General features: G+C 42.9%; 1 protein-coding gene and 1 pseudogene across 1 annotated transcript in view; one reads left to right on the top strand and one right to left on the bottom strand.

The window, feature by feature from the left end:
* LOC135276019 (neuroblastoma breakpoint family member 1-like) overlaps positions 1-22,659 on the bottom strand; it is a 171,992-nt gene extending 149,333 nt beyond the window's left edge. The window contains exons 1-6 of the mRNA XM_064378935.1: positions 22,482-22,659; positions 20,964-21,063; positions 19,519-19,733; positions 18,383-18,464; positions 17,342-17,536; positions 9,497-9,514 (exon numbers count right to left, since the gene is read on the bottom strand). Of these exons, the coding sequence (XP_064235005.1) occupies positions 9,497-9,514; positions 17,342-17,536; positions 18,383-18,464; positions 19,519-19,733; positions 20,964-21,063; positions 22,482-22,659 (788 nt within the window). The remainder of the gene's footprint in view (positions 1-9,496; positions 9,515-17,341; positions 17,537-18,382; positions 18,465-19,518; positions 19,734-20,963; positions 21,064-22,481) is intronic.
* On the top strand, positions 6,012-7,798 carry LOC135276085 (transcription initiation factor TFIID subunit 9-like; annotated as a pseudogene).
* Positions 22,660-23,578: the final 919 nt, after the last annotated feature.

Raw genomic sequence — 23,578 nt, 5'->3', positions numbered from 1 at the left:
TAAGCTCCTACCCTCCTCCAGAAGCTGGGAGAGGACAGCTATCTCTCCTGATGTTTACCTTTCAAAGAGATGGTTCCCAGGTCCTTGAGAAAGGTATTTCTTCATCATAAAGTTGATAAAAGACGTATTTAGTCTTCAAAAGAATTAATATACACTTCAGAAGAGGAGGAAATATTTAGAATTATAAACTTTCTAAAGTAAATACTCTGATACAAACGAGGGGAGAAGAATTTCTTCCCTTATCTTTAATAGGGAGAATTAAGCTTCTTATTTTAATTTGTATTTGTCTTTACAAAGGTTAAGTTAAATTTGTTTTTTCATTTGACATTAGGCCTATTAACCACAATCTGGTTATCACAACTTATCTCACTCAAAAATTTATGTAAAACAATGTGGTCAGTAATATACTTTCAATTCTCTTTTTCTTTGAACTCATTGCATTGTTTTCTTTATCACGATTTATTATCTTGAACTAGTATTACCAGTTGTTTGGAAATAGTGGTTGCCAAAACCGCTTCTTAGAATTACAGTGTTTAGAAAATAGCGAAACTTTGTAGACCATTAGCAGCAGCAGCAGCAGTAGTGGCAGAATCTTCTAACTTTACTTGGAAACCAAATCATGGCCATCCTGTCCTCAGCTACCTTCTTAACTGTCAGTGTTAATTTATCAGTGCTAAAATGTTGGTGGGTTCCAGGTCAAAGAGATATTTCTCTTCCCAGTTTGATTTATGTATGTCTCCACGTCAGCATTTGAAAGTGTTATTGGAAGCTGTAAACCAATGTTTGTAGTAAGCTTATTAAATGTGTTTAATATTTCTGGTTCACTAAACTTACACAGATTATTCCTTGAGTCTAGAAAATGTTAACTTATGATCTTGTATTTATGATGCACTTTACATCTCCAAGTAGATTTTGGGTCATCCCCATACCCAAAACCTGTCATTGCCAGAAGCGTTGGCAGAAAAAGCTGCTCCAAAATTTACATATATGCAAACATCCTGATTCCTTTTCAGCTCACTCACTGGGGATTAGCAGAAAGTCCTGGGATGCCTGAGCACTTGTATAACTCTGCTGTATTTGTGCAGGTGTGTAATTGGAGAATGAAGGCTTGGGGTGGAGAGGACAATCTCCCCATCCCAAGAGCCACCATTTGTGTAAACCAGGACATGCTCTGGAGAATATGGGATCAGAGATGCAGTGATAGGTTGTATCAGGATGCAGAGCTTTCCTATGATGAAGACAGGAGACATCAGGATCATCTTCGCTGGCTGTCTCAGCATTGCCTTGCAGGTCACTGATGTGCCGCTGCTGGAGCAGTCATAAACGTGGCTGCGCTGAAGGAAAAGCATCCAGTGCCTCATTTGTCATGCTCAGCTTATCTGGAGGTGGTCCTCACTTTAGTCTGATCACCATTCAACTTAAAAGACACTCAAAAACTCAAGCTTTGGTTTTTCTTAAAGTTATCATTGGAGAAAAAATATAGGTACAAAGTTATTAAAGAGGAAACAATTGTATTTGAATAATTTAAGTTACATAATATTTTATGAATATAGGTTATGTAATATTTTAAATTATGTATCTTTCTCAACGTAACAGAAAAAACACAACCTTAAGACTTTAACCTCTTAGAAGGCAAAGGCTGGCCCTATCCTCAGTGGAATCATACAAATAGCTGTTTGGGCAGACATTATGGAAAACATAATAAAGTTTCTTTGATCATAAAGGTCCTTCAAAAAGTTAAAAACAGAACTACCATATGATTTAGTAATTCCACTTTTGAGTATGTTTCCAAAGGAAATAAAAGCAGTTGTGTTGGAAACATATGTTTATTCCCAAATTCATTGCAGTATTATTCACAATCATCAAAATGTGGAATCAAACCATGTATCTAATAACTAATGAATGGATGAGGAAATTGTGTTATATACGTGGACAGTAGAATACTTACCCTTTAGCCTTTAAAAAAAGGAAACCCTGTCATGTATGACAACATGGTAAACCTGGAGAACATTATGTTGAGTGAAATAAGCCAGGCAGAGAAAGACAAATATTTTATGATCTCTCTCATATGTGGAATCTAGAAAGGTTGAACTCATATAAATAAAGAATGAAATGGTGGTTACCAGGAGCCGGGGAGTGAGAAGGAATTGAGATGTTGGTCAAAGGATACAAATTTCAGTTAAATAGAAGAAGTAAGTTCAGGAGGTCTATTGTACAACATGGTGACTATAGTTAATTCATTTTATTTTTGAAAATTGCTAAGAGACTAGACTTTCAGTGTTTTTAACCACAAAAAAATTATGTGAGGTAATGCATATATTAATTAGCTCTACTGACTCATTCCACTGTGTCTACATGTTTCAAAACATGCTGTATAAGATAAATGTATATAGTTTTTATCAATTAAAAGTACATTTAAAACCAGTATTTAATGAAGACTATTTTTTCACCTAAATTTGTGTGTTTTGGACAATTCTCTTTTTCCTTTTTTGGGTCAGCTTTATAGAGGCATAATTAATTAAAATAAAATTTAAGTGTGGAGTTCAATGACTTAAGACTGTTTTCCAATGTGGTTGCACCTTCTGTATTCTCATTAGCAGTGTGTGAGCATTCCAACTGCTTCATATTCTTTTCAAAACTTGCAATAGTCCAGTATTTTAAATTTTATTTTTGGCCACCATAATGCGTACAAAGTGGTATTCCGTGGGGAGAAGTTTTGAAAGCACTTAAATTTTGCCTTTCTTATTAAGCTTTTAATTTAGTCATTTATTGTATATCAGCATGGACTCATATGCCGTTTTGTTCAGCAGATTTTAATTCATTATTTTAAAAATCAAAACAAAAACTGTGGCTTTCCCTTCGGTTTCTTTCGCAGATGGCCACAATGCAGGTGTAATTGGTTTTCTGGCTGGAATATAAGTAAATGTTTCAATTCTCATAACAAAATATCAACGGTGCCCTATACTCTATAAAACCCTAATGCTTATGAGCTTTTGTCTTAGCATTTTCATTATTCTAAAGTCCCTTCTTCTAAACCCAGAAAAATTAATAGTTGAAAGATATGGTCTAAAGTCATTCTAACAATCAGTTCTTCAAAACTTTGCACTCTACCATTTTCAGCTTCATTGAATCATTAGAAATTAATTCTCATCTATTTGACAGAATTAGAGCTTTATAATTCCTTACAATGTATCATTTTAAAGTATACTTCAAAATCATAGGTCCTAGCCGAAACTTCTGATCTCTTCATATTTCTCATAAACTCAATACCATCCTTATTTGACCTCATTAAGTGATGTAATACACATCTATTCTTCAAGACTACCACATCCTTCTTTGCTTTCTTTCCCCAGCTGCATTCACTGAACAGATTGTTCATGTTATCTACTCTCTGGCTAGTCTGTCAATTTCCTCAACAACTTGACCAAGTCTCATAGTTAAGTGGGGAAATATTTGTTTTCTCTGCCTTGATCTTGGACTGCTGAATCTTGCTGAAGAAAATTTCAACCTTGCTCAAATCCTCAAAAACTCATGTTTTATGAAACCAGGTGGGACTCAGTAGTGACTGGGAAGAATCTATGGGAGTAACTCTGGAACCCTAAGAAAAGCTACTTTCTAGAAAATAAAAATGATCAATTCCTGGTTTTACACATATTGGTATACTTCAAGGTCGATTACAGATTCTTCTTTCTTCTAACTTTATCCTTTCTCCCTAGGATCTTATCTTTGCTTTTAGCTACAGTTACCATATTTATCCCAGTAACTCTAGAGTATTTATATTGACTATCACAAATTTAGAGCTTCAGATCATATTCTGTTTCTGAGATTTAGACTAATATCTTCAAGTGCCTGCCAGGCAAATCCATTTGAATCTTAAAAAAAAGCAATTCACATAGAACCACCAACAGCCATGAAGCCACAAGACACAGACTTTATTGGGAAATGATTCCCAAATCTCTGTGCGTGGAGTTCTACTAAACTACGTCTCTGACTTTTCAGCTATATCCTGAAAAATCATGGTCAATTCGATCATCTGGTAATATGAATATAATGATATCTAAATTATAAAATAATTTCAGGCTGGGCATGGTGGCTCACTCCTGTAATCCCAACACTTTGGGATTACAAAGTCAAGAGGTCAGGCATTCAAGACCAGCCTGGTCAACATGGTGAAACCCCATCTCTACTAAAAATACAAAAATTAGCTGGGTGTGGTGGTGCACGCCTGTAGTCCCAGCTACTCAGGAGGCTGAGCAGGAGAGGTGCTTGAACCAAGGAAGCAGAGGTTGCAGTGAGCCAGGATTATGCCGCTAGACTCCAGCCTGGGTGACAGACGGAGACACCATCTCAAAAATAAATAAATGAATGAAATAATAAAATAATTTCAAACACAGTGACTTAGAATGGTCAGATTTTACAGATTAAGGACCTTTCCACTCTTTATTTTCTAATTCATCAATAAATCAAAATAATGCCTCTATATGTTAAATAAATGTAACTTGGTATGTCATTTATCTATTACACAATAAAGCTGCATATAAAACAACCATAAAACCTCATTGGCATGCAACAACAGAGATTTATCCAGCTCAGGAGTCTGTGGATTTCCACTGATCTGGCTGAGCTCATGAATGCCGTTGCAGTCCACTAAGTATCAGCTGATCTAAAACTCATTGGCCGGAAGAACTGGAAGAATCCAGCTCTATTCCGTGTGTTGCTCCTCATCCAGCAGGCTAACCTGGAGTCTTCTGGATAAGGACAAGAGCCATCAGTGAAAGAGTGCTTTCAGCCTCTGCTTGCCACTTTCTTAGGATAACCAACTCATTCTGATTTTCCCAGTCTATCCCACATCCAGGAAACACCCTGAACTCCAAGCAAACCAGAGCAGCTGGTCACCCTATGACATCTCACTGGACACAGCAAGTCAACTGCCTGAGCTCAAAATCAGAGTGGAAGGGCCCACAAGTTACCTGGCAAAGAGCACAGACGGGGAAGGGTAGAGATTGTGAGCATTTGGGCAATCAGTCTACCACACAAGGTTTTTAACTTCTTGCTACCCGAGTGTTCTGTTGTGATAAAGCAATCTATGGCAGGTGGTCTCAAGCCTGGTCTAGGTTTGTAATTTCACCTCAGTTCCTACTTATGTATTTGGACAAACAGCTCCTTAAGCTGGACCTCTGAGCTGGCTGGCTAAGGTGTGGGTTTTGAATTGCAAAACAAAAGATGGGCAAAACTCTTGACTTGATACAAAAACCATTGAACTCAGTACAATGGTTTCCAACCTTGAGGCATCAGACCTACAGTGATAGCACCTTTGACAGTTCCTCCTCAAGAACAAAGATCAATATATCCTAGCTTAACCAACTCTTCATTTTCCCATTAACAAGATGGCTGCTAGAGCTCTACGGTATATTCCAAATTAAAGACCTGTGCATTTGACCTAACCTACGGAACTATTAACAAAGGTATATATGACCCTCCCTCCTCAAAAAACAAACAAAAAAGTTACTGTACCCATACAGACAAAGCAACAAACTTTCATGTGAAGTGTGTAGTGTTAGATGCATATTCCATGTTAAGAGTGACAGAGAAAGGAAAACATTCCACATTTCACAAAATTTAAATCTAGTGCTTATTTTGACCTATGCAGTTGTTATTTTATCAAATTGAAAGAAGACTGATCAGCTCCAAATTTTGAGGAATTTCTTCTTTTCTGTATTCCTACTAAAGTCTCTGTTGCCTACAAGGATAACATAGAACTTCTTTTAGAAAAGATAATATCAGGCGGTGGCTCACGCCTGTAATCCCAGCATTTTGGAAGGCCGAGGCAGGCAGCTCACACGAGGTCAGGAGATCCAGACCATCCTGGCTAACACAGTGAAAGCCTGTTTCTACTAAAAGTACCAAAACTTAGCCGGGCATGGTGGTGGGCCCCTGTAGTCCCAGCTACTCGGGAGGCTGAGGTAGGAAAATTGCTTGAAACTGGGAGGTGGAGGTTGCAGTGAGGCGAGATGTCGCGACTGTACTCCAACCTCAACTTGGGTGATGGAGCAAGACTGTCTCAGAAGGGAAGGAAGGGAAGGGAGGGGGGCGGGGAAGGGGAAAGGAAATGAAAGGAAAGGAAAGGGGGGAGGGGAGGGGAGGGGAGGGGAGGGGAGGGAGAAGGGAAGGGAGAAGGGAAAATATCGTTAGTCATCTAATCTGGGATGGATAGCTTTTTAATATTTCATTCAATCCTCATAACGAACTCACACAATCTATTATCTATTTTTTTTTTCTTGTTCTAGTTCAGAAACTTGAAAATGTCATTTTGATCTTGCTCTTGAGGATTATTCTGGTCCTGCTGATGAAGGGCAGGAGAGCCCCAAAGTGGAGCTTAGCCCATGAGGGTACTTAGCTTTCCCCAGGAAAGTATTCAAGGGCAAGCCAGAGGTAGAAGAAAACAGCTTTATTGAACAGGTGGTATCACAGCTTCAGTGGTGTTACAGCTTCGGTGGTGTCCCAGCTTCGGTGGTGTTGTTACAGCTTCGGTGGTGTTAGAACTTCGGTGTTGTTACAGCTTCGGTGGTATCACAGCTTTGGTGGTGTCACAGCTTCGGTGTTGTTGTTACAGCTTCGGTGGTGTTGTTACAGCTTCGGTGGTGTCAGAACTTTGGTGTTGTTACAGCTTCATTGGTGTCACAGCTTCGGTGTTGTTGTTACAGCTTCGGTGCTGTTGTTACAGCTTCGGTGGTGTCAGAACTTTGGTGTTGTTACAGCTTCATTGGTGTCACAGCTTCGGTGTTGTTGTTACAGCTTCGGTGCTGTTGTTACAGCTTCAGTGGTGTCAGAACTTCAGTGTTGTTGTTAAAGCTTCGGTGGTGTTGTTACATATCCTGAAGGATATGGGGATTACAGAATATGAGCCAAGAGTTATAAATCAGATGTTGGAGTTTGCCTTCCAATATGTGACCACAATTCTAGATGATGCAAAAATTGATTCAAGCCATGCCAAGAAAGCTACCATTGATGCAGATGATGTGCAATTGGCAATCCAGTGCTGCGCTGACCAGTCTTTCACCTCTCCTCCCCCAAGAAATTTTTATTAGATATCGCAAGGCAAAGAAATCAAACGCCTTTGCCATTAATCAAGCCATATTCAGGTCCTAGGTTGCCACCTGATAGGTGTTGCTTAACAGCTCCAAACTATAGGCTGAAATCTTTACAGAAAAAGGCATCAACTTCTGCAGGAAGAATAACAGTCCCACAGTTAAGTGTTGGTTCGGTTACTAGCAGACCAAGTACTCCCACACTAGGCACACCAACCCCACAGACCATGTCTGTTTCAACTAAAGTGGGGACTCTCATGTCCCTCACGGGACAAAGGTTTACAGTACAGATGCCTACATCGCAGTCTCCAGCTGTAAAATCTTCAATTCCTGCAACTTCAGCAGTTCAGAATGTTCTCATTAATCCATCATTAATTGGGTCCAGAAACATTCTTATTACCACTAATATGGTGTCATCACAAAATACTGCCAATGAATCATCAAATGCATTGAAAAGAAAACATGAAGATGATGATGATGATGACGACGACGACTATGATAATTTGTAATCTAGCTTTGCTTCATGTAACGTGTACTTGATCTTGAATTTATTGTACTGATATTAAACATGCATGCTGGATGTTTTCAAGTTGTGTTTTAGAAAACTTTAATAATATTTAATGAGTAAATACAATTACCATACTTTTCAATTTAAATGAAGGTTCAGCCTTAAAAGTGTAAGAAAAATAAAGTTGTCATTCAGTAACTTGAAAAAATGAATAAATAAATAAATAAATAAAATTAATTCTGGACGAAAGTTAAAATTTGAGCAGGGAATATTTATTTATTTATTTTTTTACAAAGAATGCCAGCAAAAACAAGTACATAGTAAAATTTTGAGATGGAAAATTTCCAATGTAAAAACAGAAATATATAAACTGACCCAGGCAGGGGTGATTAATTGATGATAAAATGCTCAGGGGGAGATTGTTAAAATACAGGATATTCAAGCTGTTTCAACCCACTTTCAAATTATAAATAAGGTGTCTTCATAAAAAGGTGAAGAGCTATTTTGAGAGGGAGATTGTTAAAATACATGATAGTCAAGCTGTTTCAACCCACTTTCAAATTATAAGGTGTCTTCATAAAAAGGTGAAGAGACATTTTGAGAGGGAGATTGTTGAAATACAGGATATTCAAGCTGTTTCAACCCACTTTCAAATTATAAATAAGGTGTCTTCATAAAAAGGTGAAGAGACGTTTTGAGAGGAAGATTGTTAAAATACAGGATATTCAAGCTGTTTCAACCCACTTTCAAATTATAAATAAGGTGTCTTCATAAAAAGGTGAAGAGACATTTTGGGTTCTGCAGTCTGAAGTCATCTGAAAATCTCCTCATGATTAAATTCAGCCTAAACATTTTGCAAGGAACACTGCAGTCATGCTGTGAGCTTCCTGCCTCAGCCCATCTGCAGGCAGAGAAGGGCCAGTGTCTTCATCCTCCCCATTACTGTGATACTAGAATGTTCCCTTGGTTAAGGAGGGGGTCTACTGTCTTTAAAAGGGACGGAGCTGATAGAGCCCCTCCTTAACCAAGGGAACATGGGGAGGACGAAGACACTGGCCCTTGGTTAAGGAGGGGGGTCTATCGTCTTTAAAAGGGACGGAGCTGATAGAGCCCCTCCTTAACCAAGGGAACATGGGGAGGACGAAGACACTGGCCCTTGGTTAAGGAGGGGGGTCTATCGTCTTTAAAAGGGATGGAGCTGATAGAGCCCCTCCTTAACCAAGGGAACATGGGGAGGATGAAGACACTGGCCCTTGGTTAAGGAGGGGGTCTATTGTCTTTAAAAGGGATGGAGCTGATAGAGCCCCTCCTTAACCAAGGGAACATGGGGAGGATGAAGACACTGGCCCTTGGTTAAGGAGGGGGTCTATTGTCTTTAAAAGGGATGGAGCTGATAGAGCCCCTCCTTAACCAAGGGAACATGGGGAGGTTGAAGACACTGGCCCTTGGTTAAGGAGGGGGTCTATTGTCTTTAAAAGGGATGGAGCTGATAGAGCCCCTCCTTAACCAAGGGAACATGGGGAGGATGAAGACACTGGCCCTTGGTTAAGGAGGGGGTCTATTGTCTTTAAAAGGGATGGAGCTGATAGAGCCCCTCCTTAACCAAGGGAACATGGGGAGGATGAAGACACTGGCCCTTGGTTAAGGAGGGGGTCTATTGTCTTTAAAAGGGACGGAGCTGATAGAGCCCCTCCTGAACCAAGGGAACATGGGGAGGATGAAGACACTGGCCCTTGGTTAAGGAGGGGGTCTATTGTCCTTAAAAGGGATGGAGCTGATAGAGCCCCTCCTTAACCAAGGGAACATGGGGAGGATGAAGACACTGGCCCTTGGTTAAGGAGGGGGTCTATTGTCTTTAAAAGGGACGGAGCTGATAGAGCCCCTCCTTAACCAAGGGAACATGGGGAGGATGAAGACACTGGCCCTTGGTTAAGGAGGGGGTCTATTGTCTTTAAAAGGGATGGAGCTGATAGAGCCCCACCTTAACCAAGGGAACGTCCTAGTATCACAATAATGGGGATGATGAAGACACTGGCCCTTCTCTGCCTGCAGATGGGCTGAGGCAGGAAGCTCACAGCCTGACTCTGCAGTGTTCCAACAAAATTTCTCTTCACCTTTTTGTTGTGTTCTTTGTGGTGACGTGGGCTGTTTGAAGGAGACAGGTGAGTTGTGCTGTTCAATGTTCTACATTCTGCAATTGCCCAAGGATTACCTCCTGTGAAATTCAGGCTAAACATTTTCAGCAAGAACATGGCGTTGATCATTCTCTACCCTGGTAGAATCTTCTCTGCTTGCAGATGGGCTGAGGCAGGAAGCTCACAGCCTGACTCTGCAGTGTTCCAACAAAATGTCTCTTCACCTTTTTGTTGTGTTCTTTGTGACGTGGGCTGTTTGAAGGAGACAGGTGAGTTGTGCTGTTCAATGTTCTACATTCTGCAATTGCCCAAGGATTACCTCCTGTGAAATTCAGGGTAAACATTTTCAGCAAGAACATGGCGTTGATCATTCTCTACCCTGGTAGAATCTTCTCTGCCTGCAGATGGGCTGAGGCAGGAAGCTCACAGCCTGACTCTGCAGTGTTCCAACAAAATGTCTCTTCACCTTTTTGTTGTGTTCTTTGTGGTGACGTGGGCTGTTTGAAGGAGACAGGTGAGTTGTGCTGTTCAATGTTCTACATTCTGCAATTGCCCGAGGATTACCTCCTGTGAAATTCAGGCTAAACATTTTCAGCAAGAACATGGCGTTGATCATTCTCTACCCTGGTAGAATCTTCTCTGCCTGCAGATGGGCTGAGGCAGGAAGCTCACAGCCTGACTGCAGTGTTCCAACAAAATGTCTCTTCACCTTTTTGTTGTGTTCTTTGTGACGTGGGCTGTTTGAAGGAGACAGGTGAGTTGTGCTGTTCAATGTTCTACATTCTGCAATTGCCCGAGGATTACCTCCTGTGAAATTCAGGCTAAACATTTTCAGCAAGAACATGGTGTTGTCCATACTCTACCCTGGTAGAGTCCTGGGTGACATGCTGTCTCCTGCCAGTGGCTCCACACTTCTGTTCTCTACAGGATGGGAATTGAGAGGAGCAAGGCTAAAGCCTGTCAATGCTGTGCATCCATCTGAGGACTGGTCTCCCTAGGTATTGATCACAATTGGACTAGGATGGACTGTGGCTTCTCAAAGGAGCCTAGTGGGTTGAAATCATCAAGAGCATTCTGTGATCTAAAATTCAATCCTCTGTGAAGGTTCCCTGCAGGGTCATTATATTTGGACTTGAACTTGCTTTGCTGTCTTAGTTTTTTCTCATCAATTGGAAAAGCTGCTTTATAGGCATCATTTCATCCTTTGCATCCTTCTGGTAGTATTTGGTACCTGTAGGGAAGGGAGAGAAAATAATCAAATCAGCATTTTTGTCAGGTCCTTTTGAAGGCTGAGTTTAGAGGGATTGCTAAGTGGTGATATCCCAGGGGCAAACTGATCTCTTCCTGGGAGCTTGAGCTGAGGGTGAGGGTTGGGCTGGCTGAAAGGGGAAGCACCATTCACAAGTGAGAAGAAAACACCACTGAATTTTCCTGAACTTCCAGTCAGCCTGCGGTGCAGGATATAGGGACCCTGCCTATGCCCAACCGGCGGCTGGGAATATCAGCCCCTTTCCTCCTGATTCCTCTCTGCCTGGAGCACAGTGATGGCTTTTCCTCCCAGTGAGGATGTGCTCAGCATCAATCATACATGCTCAGACAGAGGGCTGCAGAAAAGGAAGATCCTCTGCAGGGAAACCCACTCCCTTAAACTCCATGTCCCAGTCTTCTAGGGAGGAGCAGGAGGCCATGGGAAGAACTCTGGATATAAGCAGCAGCAGGAACCTCAGGAAACATCCACATCCACTTCCGGCCTTTGAAACAGAGGCGTAGTGATGCCACTGGGATATGATTGAACTAAGGCCACATGACTTGTTATTGACAACCCAGGAATTAGGACCCATGAACTAAAGCCATTTCAATAAGTATTGGAGGAAGAGAGAGGAAAGGCTCCAATCTGGAGGTCTCAACAGTCATGACAGACTGCTGGGTCACCTTGGCTAGGACAGAAATAAGGTTTTACAAAAAAATATGAGAAATATGATGTCTGTGGTGCTGGTTTGGTTGGTTAACATAATTTTTTTTAAAGAAAAAACAAATATATTTATAAGTATTCTTTCAAAGAGGATCAGGAAAGAAAGAAAATTAAAAGAAAAAAAGACACTCAAAATGGAGTTAGCAAAGAGAGAGCAGGGAGTGTAATTATGACCCTACTTATTTTCCCCAATGCCTGGAAGTTGATTCCACACCTGGTTACACCCTACGGGATTTCTAGAAATCTTCTCAATATCTAGACCCACAGAACTCTGAAGTACAAAGTGAAAGGATTAGTCTGTGTTTTCCTACATTCTCCCCTCCCACTTATTATTTTCCTTAAGTACATTTTGGGAAACTTGACTTTTTAATACTTAATGTCAAGCGTCAAGAGTGGCATAAAGAAGTATTCATATACAATCTCTTGTGGAATTTCAGTCTTGATTTGTTATTGCATTCTCTTCAGGAGAGTGAGACCAGTAAGTTCTTTTTCAGGGCTTTGCGGAAGGACAATAAATGACCAAAAGTGAAATGTTCACATTGCAGTGCTGAGCCAATTAGTGGGCTGTAAAATCTGTGTGGTTAAATGTAAACTAGAAGTTTTAGTTTAAACTGCCAAAGAAAATACTAAATTCCACTATATGTAATATGGGAGGTATTATTTCTGTACATTAGATGTTAATGTAATGACTATTTCTCACTTTGTCTTGTATTCAAAATTGAGCAAGTGAGCTTCAAGCAGAGGCTAAAGGTCTAATGTATTCATTTTCTTGGTTTTCTTCTTGATTTTTTCTACGCTATACAAACAGTGCTGTTGAGAGGGGAATATAGGTCCCATCAAAGGCTGACGGAGGCTCAGCCTTGGAGTAGCTGCACATATGGGGCACTTCCATGTTGGTGACCTGTGATCATAGAAGACCAGTGGTCCTTCTTATCTTTAGCCACAGATTAGAGTCACATGGGACTGTTTTAAAACTACACACACCCAAAACACACCCCAGGCCATGTAAGTGAGAATCTCAAGGTGTGAGTTCAAGGCATTCATCTTAATTCAAATCTCACCAGGTGTTTATTACATGGCAGCAGGAGATAGAGATACTAAATAGAACAACCCCATTTCCCATCATTTTCTTTCCTTTTGCTGTTTATCTCATGATTGGCTTTGTTCCCAGTGGTTCCATGGATTTTAGTCTTCTCTCTGACAACTTCAGTGAAATCTCTCTCTTATCAACTGGGCTGGGCCAAAGCAAAGAGTGTCCTGTGGATAGATTCTTGCCTGTCATCTTGTGTATGCATAAAGCTGGTTGTGGAGTCACTTTTATCAAAGTTAATTCAGAAAATGCTATCTCATATAAACTGGCCTTAAGATTCATCTGAGTTGCATTTTTGACCCTTAACTGGACTTGTAGAAGTGGAAATGAGAATAAAAAGGAGAGAGGTTAGAATGACGTACCTCATGACATATGCAGTTTTGAGGTCCTGCCCTCTGTATGTACTTTTGAAGTGATGTCCCTTGAGAATGTCATAAATGTCCTCCGGTTAATGTCAGCTCAAATGAGTCCATGAGGTGAGAACACCGCGTCCCTGGCAACTCCAGCTACATTGTCACAAGGCTACACATCTGGGGCTGAAGACTAAAGTGTATCCAGGCCAGTAGAGAACTCCCACCTGGTTCTAGTTTAGTTTTCTAAGTGGGAACCGTTGTGCTCAGTTTTAACACTTCTCATTCAGAGGAACAAGAGACAGTTAAGGGTTGAATCAGTCGGGATGCTCAAAAGCTGACTCAAGAGAAAAACCAATGTGTAAATGATGCATTAAAGCAATGCTCCCTGCAGAAAGAGACAATGGAGTTGGGAATGCTGGGAGGAAAGGTAAACTTCCCAGGAGAGTATGCAATTCCAGTCAAAGGACCCTGTGTTCAGCAGCTTAAACTGTGGACGTGCATGAGGACAAGGAGGTCTGGCTCTCCTGTGACCATGAGAGGGACGCTCAAGACAGCAGAATAAAGAATAGGGCAGAGTTCAGAGAGCAATGAGGAGATGGGGACAGAAAAGGCGTTGCATGATGGAAGACCACGGGACACAAAGTTAAGACCAGACAGAGGTTACAGCAGCCGCTGCAGAAAAATGGAAGAGAAAAAGCAGTGGGAGAACGAGCTGTCACCATGGACAGAGTGAAATAAGAAGTGAGTGCAGCTAAGGGTCATAGATGTGATTACCTCTGTGCCCCAAGCGCGAGGGGTAGGGATTCCACTTGCTGAACCGGGATTTTCTTTTAATCATCTTCGGTTTGAAAACACTTGAGGAAAGAATGCTGCCAATGAGCTGCTGCCCTCGTGTGTTGTCAGCTGAGATTTTACATGGATGATCTTCCCGCTGCGGAGCGCTCTTCATCCCGCCATAGGGCTGTGCAACCATCTCTGAAAACAAAATGACAGCCAATGGCATGCACTGGCACCCATGATCTTACTGTGACTTTCTCTTCCACCCAAAGGATGTCAAATCAGGAATGTGGCCTTGGACAAGGAAGTCCAAAGTGTGAGGGGAAGCCAGTAGAGTGACTTTAATATTTTCGGTTTTGTTGATCTTTCTTCCATTACTCAGTAAGGACAAGTTTGTCAGGAGACAAAGTCACTCCTGATTCACAAAAATATTCAAGAAACACAAGATTAAGAAAGAAATAACTTCCACGTCGATAAGGCAAAAGCAAGGAAATCCCCCTGTATGTAGTCTGTGCTTTGGGGAGGGAAGAGATTATAAAAGTGAAAGTTAAATCAGAGCTGAGTGCAAACAGGAGATGGGGATGGAAGGGCCTGGCAGTGTGGCAGCCCATGGGACACAGAGGTGAGACCAGACAGAGGTTACAGCAGCTGATGAGAGAAAGGAACCAGGGAAGCCTAAACCTGGAGAATTTACAAAACTTGCATTGTTATAAGGTCTATTGAATATACATATAAACCCTATGTAGCACACACACCAAATATACATAATATCTATGACAAATGACATAAATGCATATATCTGTATGTATTAATCTAATAAAGAAATATTAGATAGGGATTTAGAAGATATTAAATGTAAGGCAACAATCACTGTTCTGGTTTATCGAAATTGGAAAAAAAAATTACAAACATGAGAAGCATGAGCAAGAAACCATGTGGGAGAAGCAAATAACCTATTAGACAGCAGGAGAAATCACCAGGTGAGGGAAAATATGAATGAGACCAAAGCATTCACTCTGTCCTCTCACCTGGAGGCTGTTCAGGCTCTGGACTCCAGGGAAAGTGAGGAAGAGAGGGTGTGCCTGAGCCAGTGAGGTGAGTCTTGGCAGGGGGTGTGAGAATCCATAGAGAAGCGAAGGAGATTCCAGTGGGAAGAAATCAGTTTAAATAAGTTGTCACGGCACGTGTCAGGGACTGCGCATTCCCCAGTACCCACTGAGCGCCTCCCACGTGTCCTCTCCATGAACCCATATGGTGCTTGGGATCTCATGAGACCCTCCCTGCTCCTGGGGACAAAAGTCCTTTCATTACTTAGCCGAGGGCTCCAGGAGAAGCTACTGAGTGGGACAGAGAGTGAAGATGAACACGACCCATGGTTTTAAGGAAATCTGAGCAGAATTGTTCCCTCTGAGATGGAAACTGAGGACGTGGCTGTGTACATGAGTGGAGATGATGAACTAAATGGATTTTCATAAAAGAGACTGATGTGGACACTTTCCACGTGAAAATTGCTCTTTGTTTTCAAAAAGAGTGGAAAAACAAGGAGAAGAAAGATCTGGACATGTCATGAGACTGACTCGTGGGCCCAGGATTTACGCTGTTACTGAATGTGCCTCATAGGTTGTCATGGAGAGTGCCTGATAGTTGAGAATCGGCTTCATGAGGGATGGGGAAGGAGAGAAAGAAAACTGGCAGAGGAGTATGTGTGAGAAAGGAAGGGAAGAAGGGTCTCTAGAAAACAGAGAGCTTCACAATCGCTCTGCCTCAGAGACAGCATAGTCTGTGAAGTCACTTTCTAAATGTAAAGTTGTCAGAAAGACAAGTGGATTAGATAACAGCTATTTATAGGTTTATCGAGTAATTGTTATTGAATCAGGCCCTTTGGAAATTTTAATAATTAATACTCTCAACAATGATTACAGGCAGATACTATTTTTTAGGTAGCTCCAATGAGGAAACAGAGATTTATATCCCCAAAAGACAAAATCTTTGGCCAAAGTGAACAACCAGAAGGAGGCAAACCTAGGACCTGAGAGCAGATTTTGTCCTAAGCCCCAGGCTCTTGCTCACCTCACTGGGTTGGAGCATCACGGATTTCAACTTGACCCTGAGTGAGCACGGAGAGGTGCCCATTCTCTGCTCCACCCACAGCACCGTGACCACCAAGACCTGGATTAGAGCTTCCTACCCTCTTTCCTTCCCTACCTTGAAAAGAACATTGGGTCCCAGAATCAGCATTGGCTGTGAAGCTGCAGGTGGTGGACGAAGGGCCCTGCCTGGCTAAGCCATTCCCACAGTCGAACCCTTGATCCAGCTGTAGTCCAAGACAATTGGGCACCAGGGTGCTTGGCTCCGGCTGTGTCAGTGAAGTCTGCATCTCTGACAGATAGTAGCTCACGTCTCCACTGCAAGTCCCTTGGGGACAGGTCTCTTGGGTGGGAGCTGAAAGGAGAAGGGGCTTCAGTAGGAACAGTCTCAGTTTTCCCTTTGTTAAGTGCTCCCAGACACCCATCCCTGCTGTCTCTGCTTCTCACTAAAGCAATCCCATGACCAAGGCCACACAGACAGACATCATGTAAATGCAGGGAAACAACATCTTTTAATGTGTAGGCAAGGCTGTCTTTGACAGTGGCCTTGGACAAGCATGGAAACTCCATGGACATTGTGCTGGGGCACAAATTACATCATTAGAGGCGACAAGAGACATAGGAACTGAGCTAGAAGGCCTGACAGATACCTCCCGTACACCTCCTGTACACAGGTGGCTGTGAAGTTGTCCTACCTGCCTGTGGTCCAGTCACCTGATATCAGGGCCAGGGAGAATTGGAAAGCTATCTGACTCCCTTGTATCTATATTAAATATTCCATCCTAGTCCTCCCTCCCTCCCTCCTTCCTTCCCTCCCTCCTTTTCTCCTTCACATCCTTCTTTCCCTCCCCTTCCTCCCCTCTGTCCCTCCCTCCTTCCTCCTTCCTTCCTTCCTTCCTTCTTTCCTTCTTTTTTTTTTTTTTGAGACAGGTTCTCTCTCTGTCACTGAGGGTGGAGTGTACTGGTGAAATCATGACTCACTGCAGCCTCAACTTCCTGTGCACAGATGATTCTCCTACCTCAGGCTCCCGATTAGTTGGGACTACAGGTGTCGATCACCTCGCCTGGGTAATTTTTTTGTATTCGTTTTAAAGATGGATTTCACCACATTTCCCAAGCTCATCTTGAACTCCCGAACTCAAGTAGTCCACCTGCTTGGGCCTCCCAAAGTGCTGAAATTACAGATGTGAGCCACTGCCCCCAGCTTCATCCTAGTTTCTGATTCAAATCAATGGGTTTGTATACAGCCTGTCCTCAGAATTGATCTTCCTTAGCCTAGACAGAGGTATGAGGCATAAAGAATATGGAGGCTACCTGGGAGAAAGTATGGCATTTCCTCGTCTTCATTCAGAGAGCAATCACTGTCTACTATCATAGCAGAGTCGACTTCGTCTCCCTCAAATGTTACTTCGGTGCTCCGGTGAGGCTGGTTGGAGTCAGAAGGGCTGTAGCTGTTTGAACAAGGGACAACACATTCCTCCAGTGAGTCCTGAGGGACTTCCTTTTCCTCAGCCTTCTGCACCTCCCTCATGAGCCAGGTAGGATAGAGATGACAAAGATTAAACCAAGAGGGATTCCCAGCTGGTTTTGATGGAAGGCATAAGGTAGTGGTTCCAGAAAGCAAAGAGGAGGTTCCATTTAAGAGAGAACAGGCAATCCTCCTCTATCTGCAACAGAGCATGGCTGCCTTGGGAACCAGAGAGGAAGAGAGCAGCTGGTGTTCATTGCACTGGAAAGACAGGAGCTGAGGAAGGCAGAGGCTCCACTGCTTCTGTACGGTACAGTCTTCACAGCACTCACACAGAACCAAAGACAGCTGCCACACCGTGTGTCTAAGCTGGGTTGTATTTAACGTGCTGTGGCCAAGGGAATACAGGTGTCTGAGCCTTGGTAGACTCCGGAGATGGTGTGCCTTGTAGATTGTTTTTAATTTTAACATTGTGATGTGAAATGTCAAGTTTTCCTGGGCACTTGTCTTGGTGTTTAACTTTGGTAGGTGCTTCCTAATTCCTGCTTGTTGTCTCCTTGTCATTTATCTTCCCTAACAAGAGTCTAAGGACAAGCATGTGAAAAGCAGCTTTCCATCTCGTCCTAGCTTCACTACAGGGGAGGACAGGTCTCCTCTGTGTGTGCAGGAAGTCCCTAGGGCTAGTGAGCTCATAGAGGGTCATGCTTACAGGTGCCAGGAAGACAGTGGACAAGCATGTTAACAGGGCTGTTTCCTTGTTGGTGAGTGCAGGAAATTGGTGCACTGTGCAGCTGTCTGTATCCTGAACCTGCCATCTGTGACTACCTTCACCTACCTTGTGTTCTTTCTGAGACCTTTTCCATATTTTACCACCCATTACCCGCTCCTGAGTATTCAGTGTTACCTGCGCTCAGGTGATTCCTGTACTTTCTCGACCTCCTCGACCTCCTCATCTGTAAAATACCCGTCATCATCTTCATCACTTTCTGCAAATACAGAAGCGTCTATTCAGATATTTCCCACTTCACCCACCGGAAGCACAGTCAGCCCTAGGTGCACTGAGACATGAACATCCATGTATGGGTCTGCATTGTACTGAAAACTCTCCTGTTTTGCCCTAAAAAATGCCCTGGCATGTTCTCCTGATCCATGAGGGAACGTGTTTCTGACCTGGAGAGTCACCATCAAGATGCGGCCACATATTGAAAAGTGTTCTTGCTCCCCATATTACTGGAGGCTTGTCCAGCCTCTCTCTAAGCTTCAGCAGCTGTCTCCCCAATCTTGCCACACTTCTGATACCCAGGCACAGGCTTTGGCTCTGTGTCCTGTCACAGCTTGCATTGAAACCTGTATCTTTCTCTTAGGACAGGACAAACAAACTTGCCCCACAATACTCCCTACACTGGGAACTTCATGGGCCCTCCAAGTGACTTCCACTGTGCTACCCAGGGACCCTCTCTCCATGGGGAGTGCCCCAGTCTAGACCACTTCCTACCACCAAATGCCCTGACATCAAGTGCCTTCTCCAACACTACACAGCAAGGGGCTTGATCTCATCGTGAAATATAGTCATAAGTGCTCCCACATGTGCATGCAAGAGACAATTTGTCTGCCGTTACAGATTCAGAGACAGGAACTCAGGAAGGATAAATTAATCATTTCCTCACAGTTGCTAAAGACATTGCTGAAGACAGAGCCTGGGAACCTTCATTCTTAGTCCAGGACTCTTTTTACTCTAACAAGCTGCCTCCTGTCACAGCCTCCTTCCTGTCCTTTAAAACTGGACAGACGCTGCCTCTTGCCTCAAAGACCATGTTCCAGCAAGAAATGAGGAGACATCTGCAATCCTGTGACCTCCAACCCCAAGGGTTTCCCATGTCTGCTTTTGCCCAGGAAGTCCTGGTCACGTCATGGCTACAGATTTTTAGTGGAAAGAAACAGTACCCATAAAATTGCCATTGTGGAGGTGTGGAGGTGTGGAGGTCTGGGGACTTTCATAAGCCTGGGGCTGTGTGTCATCAGGGCCTGTGTCCACCTTACCTAGGCTGACCTTGTTGACAAGACACTCTGCAAGCCTGTGCCCCTCAGCCAGCTGCTCTTGGAGGTCCTGACCCTGGGACTTGTCAGGGTCATCATGAGTGAGGAAGGCCTTTAAATGCTGATTTCGTGAGCGGGAGGCCTCTCTCTCTTCCAATAACTTCTCCCGTAACTGGGTCAGCTCTTCTGCCTGACAGCGAACCAGGGCTTTATACTGCCTATGGTGAGATAGCAGAGAACGTTTAATAATGGAAAGGGATGAGTGATCAGTTCTAATACTGCAACGGAGGTTTATGTGAGCATGTCCTCAAGGAGCCCTCCAAGCAGAAGGTCACAACATGTTTGGGAAAATGCCTGTGGCCAAGAGAAATTGCATATATGTATTTTATATATATGTATTTTTATATATTATATATATATTATATATATATATATATATAATATATATATATATATATATATTAGCAGGGTGCAGTGGCTCATGCCTGTAATCCTAGCACTTTGGGAGGTGAGGCAGGCAGATTACCTGAGTTCAGGAGTTCAAACCCAGCCTTACCAACATGGTGAAACCCCGTCTCTACTAAAAATACAAAAATTGGCCAGGCACGATGGTGCATGCCTGTAGTCCCAGCTACTTGGGAGGCTGAGACAGGAGAACTGCTTGAACCCTGGAAGCAGAGGTTGCAGTTAGCTGAGATTGTGTGACTACACTCCAGCCTGGCTGACAGAAATGAGAGTCCATGAAAATATACATATGTGTATATATATATGGTATACATATATATTGTATTTATATATACAAAGGCTTCCTCTGTATCACAGAGAGTTCCTGTAAGATCCTCTGTGATGTTCCATTCATTTATTTCTTCTGTAAACAAAAGTCAGTGTCTTCCTAAGTCAGTTTCAAGGGGATGTCCTTTCAGCTCCTCACTTTGGCCATGGACATTTCTATGTGAAAATTCACATAGTGCATCTTGCAGTGACTGGAAACAGAGCTGTGCACAGAAATGTGGTCAGGTGCAGATGGGGTGAGTTGGAAAGAAGAAAGGAGAAAGGAATGGCAGGTCAAGAAGGCAATATTGATTGAACGAATGAGTTGCTGCAGTCAGGAGGTGACTCTAAGAGTAAATGGGTGGTGATCACACACCATTTTGAGTGTATTAAATGCTGCTGGGTGGTTCATTTTCTTTTGATGAATTTTGGATATGCAAATTTCAACTCAACAATTAGTTGTTTTAAGAAGAGAAAACAAAGCTCAAGAAACAACTGCAACCCATAACTTGCTAAGATTACTGTCCTGTTTTATGAGTGTTTGTGTGAAATGTGCCTGCCATGTAAATGCCTGCCCTTGTCCTGGCCCAGCTTAGCTCCTGCTTCTCCCAGCTGAACTGCTGCACTTCAGAGATCACACCCCTGCCCACCTGCCTGTCCCCATGGCGTCTGCTCACCTGAGCTCCTCAGCTTGCCCGAGCTTCTCTGCCAGCTCCTCCTTGATGAACTGCACTTCATCCCTCAGCACGGAGTCTATGTCTTTTTCCTCTTCACATTCTGAGAAGAGACAGTCATGCCTGCCTCAGTGGAAGGCTGGACATACTGGTGTGGTCACTGCCTGCAGGGCAGGTGGCAGTGTCTATCCCAAGGACAAAAGCATCCCCAGTACCAGATTGTAGTGAGGGATTGTTTTCAATTTTTATTATCAACCTCCCAACTTGCTGGCATCTGATACTCTCCAACTTAGAGATGGGGAAAAAGAAACTCATTGACACATCGAGTAACTTGACAGGATGATTCACCTGGGATGAGGCAGAGTCAGAATTCATAGCCCCCGAGGTCTGGCTCTGAATCCTGGGACACTTTTGCAAGCCTTGCAGCCTCTCCTGTCAAACACTCTACTGGGGCATAAAGCAGTGATATCCTGTATAGTAGGAAAGGCCCTTAGGACGATGGGACTCATGGATTCCCTGGTACTGGGAATTTCAAGCACATATATGTCAAAGATTTAAAAACTCATATCTGAATATAATTGCATGAAATATGAGGCATAAGACCCTGAGGTCATCATAGAAATATGACCAAATACTAATAACATTTGAATTAAGTTAGAAACAGTAGGATGGAGAACTAATAGATAGTGTTTACTCTGTGCCAAGAATTGTTCTAGGAGATTTAGAAAAAACACGTCATGTAATTCACTGCAGCAGTTTACAGAGGTAGGCGTTATTATAGTACCCAATGAACAGATGAGGAAACTGAGGCACAGAGAAGACAGGCCACTTGGATGGGGCCCAGGAGACTGGCCCAGGCTCCCTGCTCTGCACACGGCACTGCTACCTCCCCAATGCCTTACGTGCCGTCTTTCTTCCTCTTTAGAAAAAGAGCCTGTGCCCCAGGAAGCAGGACTTCCCTCTCCCCAGGGTACTCCCTGCTCTTCATGCTGTCACTTATGGATGCCACCGTTACTCTTAGGAGCAGTCTCCTCTTTAAGCTCCTTAGAGCAGGTACTCTGTACTGTCGCCATGTTTCCCCTGGGGTTCCCTGAAGAGAGATTTGCCTATTGGGCCCAAAGAAGCTTAAACAGAATGGCAGTTCATTACTTCCAGGCATTTAGACCAACAGACTAGATGTTATTTGTCTGCAGGATCTTCTAGGGTACAGAGAGCATTCTGGTAAACATGATTGAGCATCTTGCTGAGAAAAGCAAGTGGTTCTGTGCCTGTATCAGAAGTCAGTAAGTAGGATTTTAACTCTAGTCCCACCTCACATCGGACTGCTAACGTGGAAAAGTTGCTAAATACGTTGTGCCTCTGTTTACCATCCTTAACATAATGAAGCTAAAATACCCATTTCTGTTTTCCTAGAACTAAGGGAAGGATGAAATTAATTTTGATGAAGAGACTCTTCAGTATCTCACAGAGACGACAGGTGCTGACTCATCACTTCTGTGATGGTGACTCTATAGAACTTACTGTATTTCTTCAGCTTCTTGGCCAGAGAGTAGGCAGTAGCTTGAATTATCAGAAATTTCTCCTTGAGGTCTTCAAACTGCTGTTGGCTCTCTGCCAGCTGAGCTTGTAATCTCCAGTTGATTTCTAGAATATTCATCTCTGCCCCGTCATGGGACAAATGTGCGGCAGTTACCACCATGCTGATGTTTGTGGCAGGAGAGTTCAAACAGGGACTGGGGAGAAGAAACCCAAGCACATGATGGATCAAAAACTAGTGAAATCAACTAGGTTTAGTCAGGACTGAGGGATGACAACAGCTGGAATTGACTTACGGTTGCGAAGAACTTAATCGACACCTCACAGCAGTTTAGAATCCTTAACAGCAAAAACAGTATTTACGTTGCCTGAGCTCAGAGCCAAAGGCACTGCCTGTAGCTCTGCCTCTGACAAGAGTGAGGGAGGTCTCAGCCAGTGTGCCAGGTAACCGTTTGCTGTGGCAATAATAGAATTATGAGAAGGTGGGGTTGTCATGGAATCTCAGGAGCCCTGCATTCCAACTGCCCAGGCTGTGCTGAAACCCAAAGCCCCCTGTTCTCACCTGAGAGTCACTGATGGGGACCATTTCCTCGGCAGTCTCTCAGTATTTGTGCACCTCTGTGACAGTGCTGCAGACTCACCTCTTTCTCAATACATCTAAGCATATTCCTTGTTGTTCATCTCGTGTGTGTATAAAATCATCAAGGTAGAGATAGTTTCCCAAGAAGTTACATTTTCTTAGTGGTAGTCAGGAAGTCACTCCACCTTCTCTAAGTTAAAACAGATCTTAAGGCTTTTCTACAAATGAAAGATATCAAACTTTAAGACTGCCATGATATCTTCTGGGTTCTGCATTTTTTGTTTCTGTACCTGTTGAAAAGTTAATGAATAATTTATCTTTAAAAATATTTTCTCCCCTGGCTCAGTATTCTCCTTGATGTATCCCATTATTATGTTGATTTTTTTTCTCTGACTGAGGCAGCATCTTGGCTTTTCATTACACTTAAGACCATTTCACATCCCTATGTGCAAAGCTCTTCCTCTATCTGTGGGTTGATTTGTTTCCTTAATGTCACTGAAGA

This window comes from Aotus nancymaae, unplaced genomic scaffold (genome assembly GCF_030222135.1).
Source record: "Aotus nancymaae isolate 86718 unplaced genomic scaffold, 86718_ANA_hifiasm-v0.15.2.pri h1tg000020l, whole genome shotgun sequence".
Classification (NCBI taxonomy): domain Eukaryota; kingdom Metazoa; phylum Chordata; class Mammalia; order Primates; family Aotidae; genus Aotus; species Aotus nancymaae.
The sequence above is the reverse complement of the archived record's forward strand: the minus strand, read 5'-3'. Positions and strand labels throughout refer to the sequence as shown.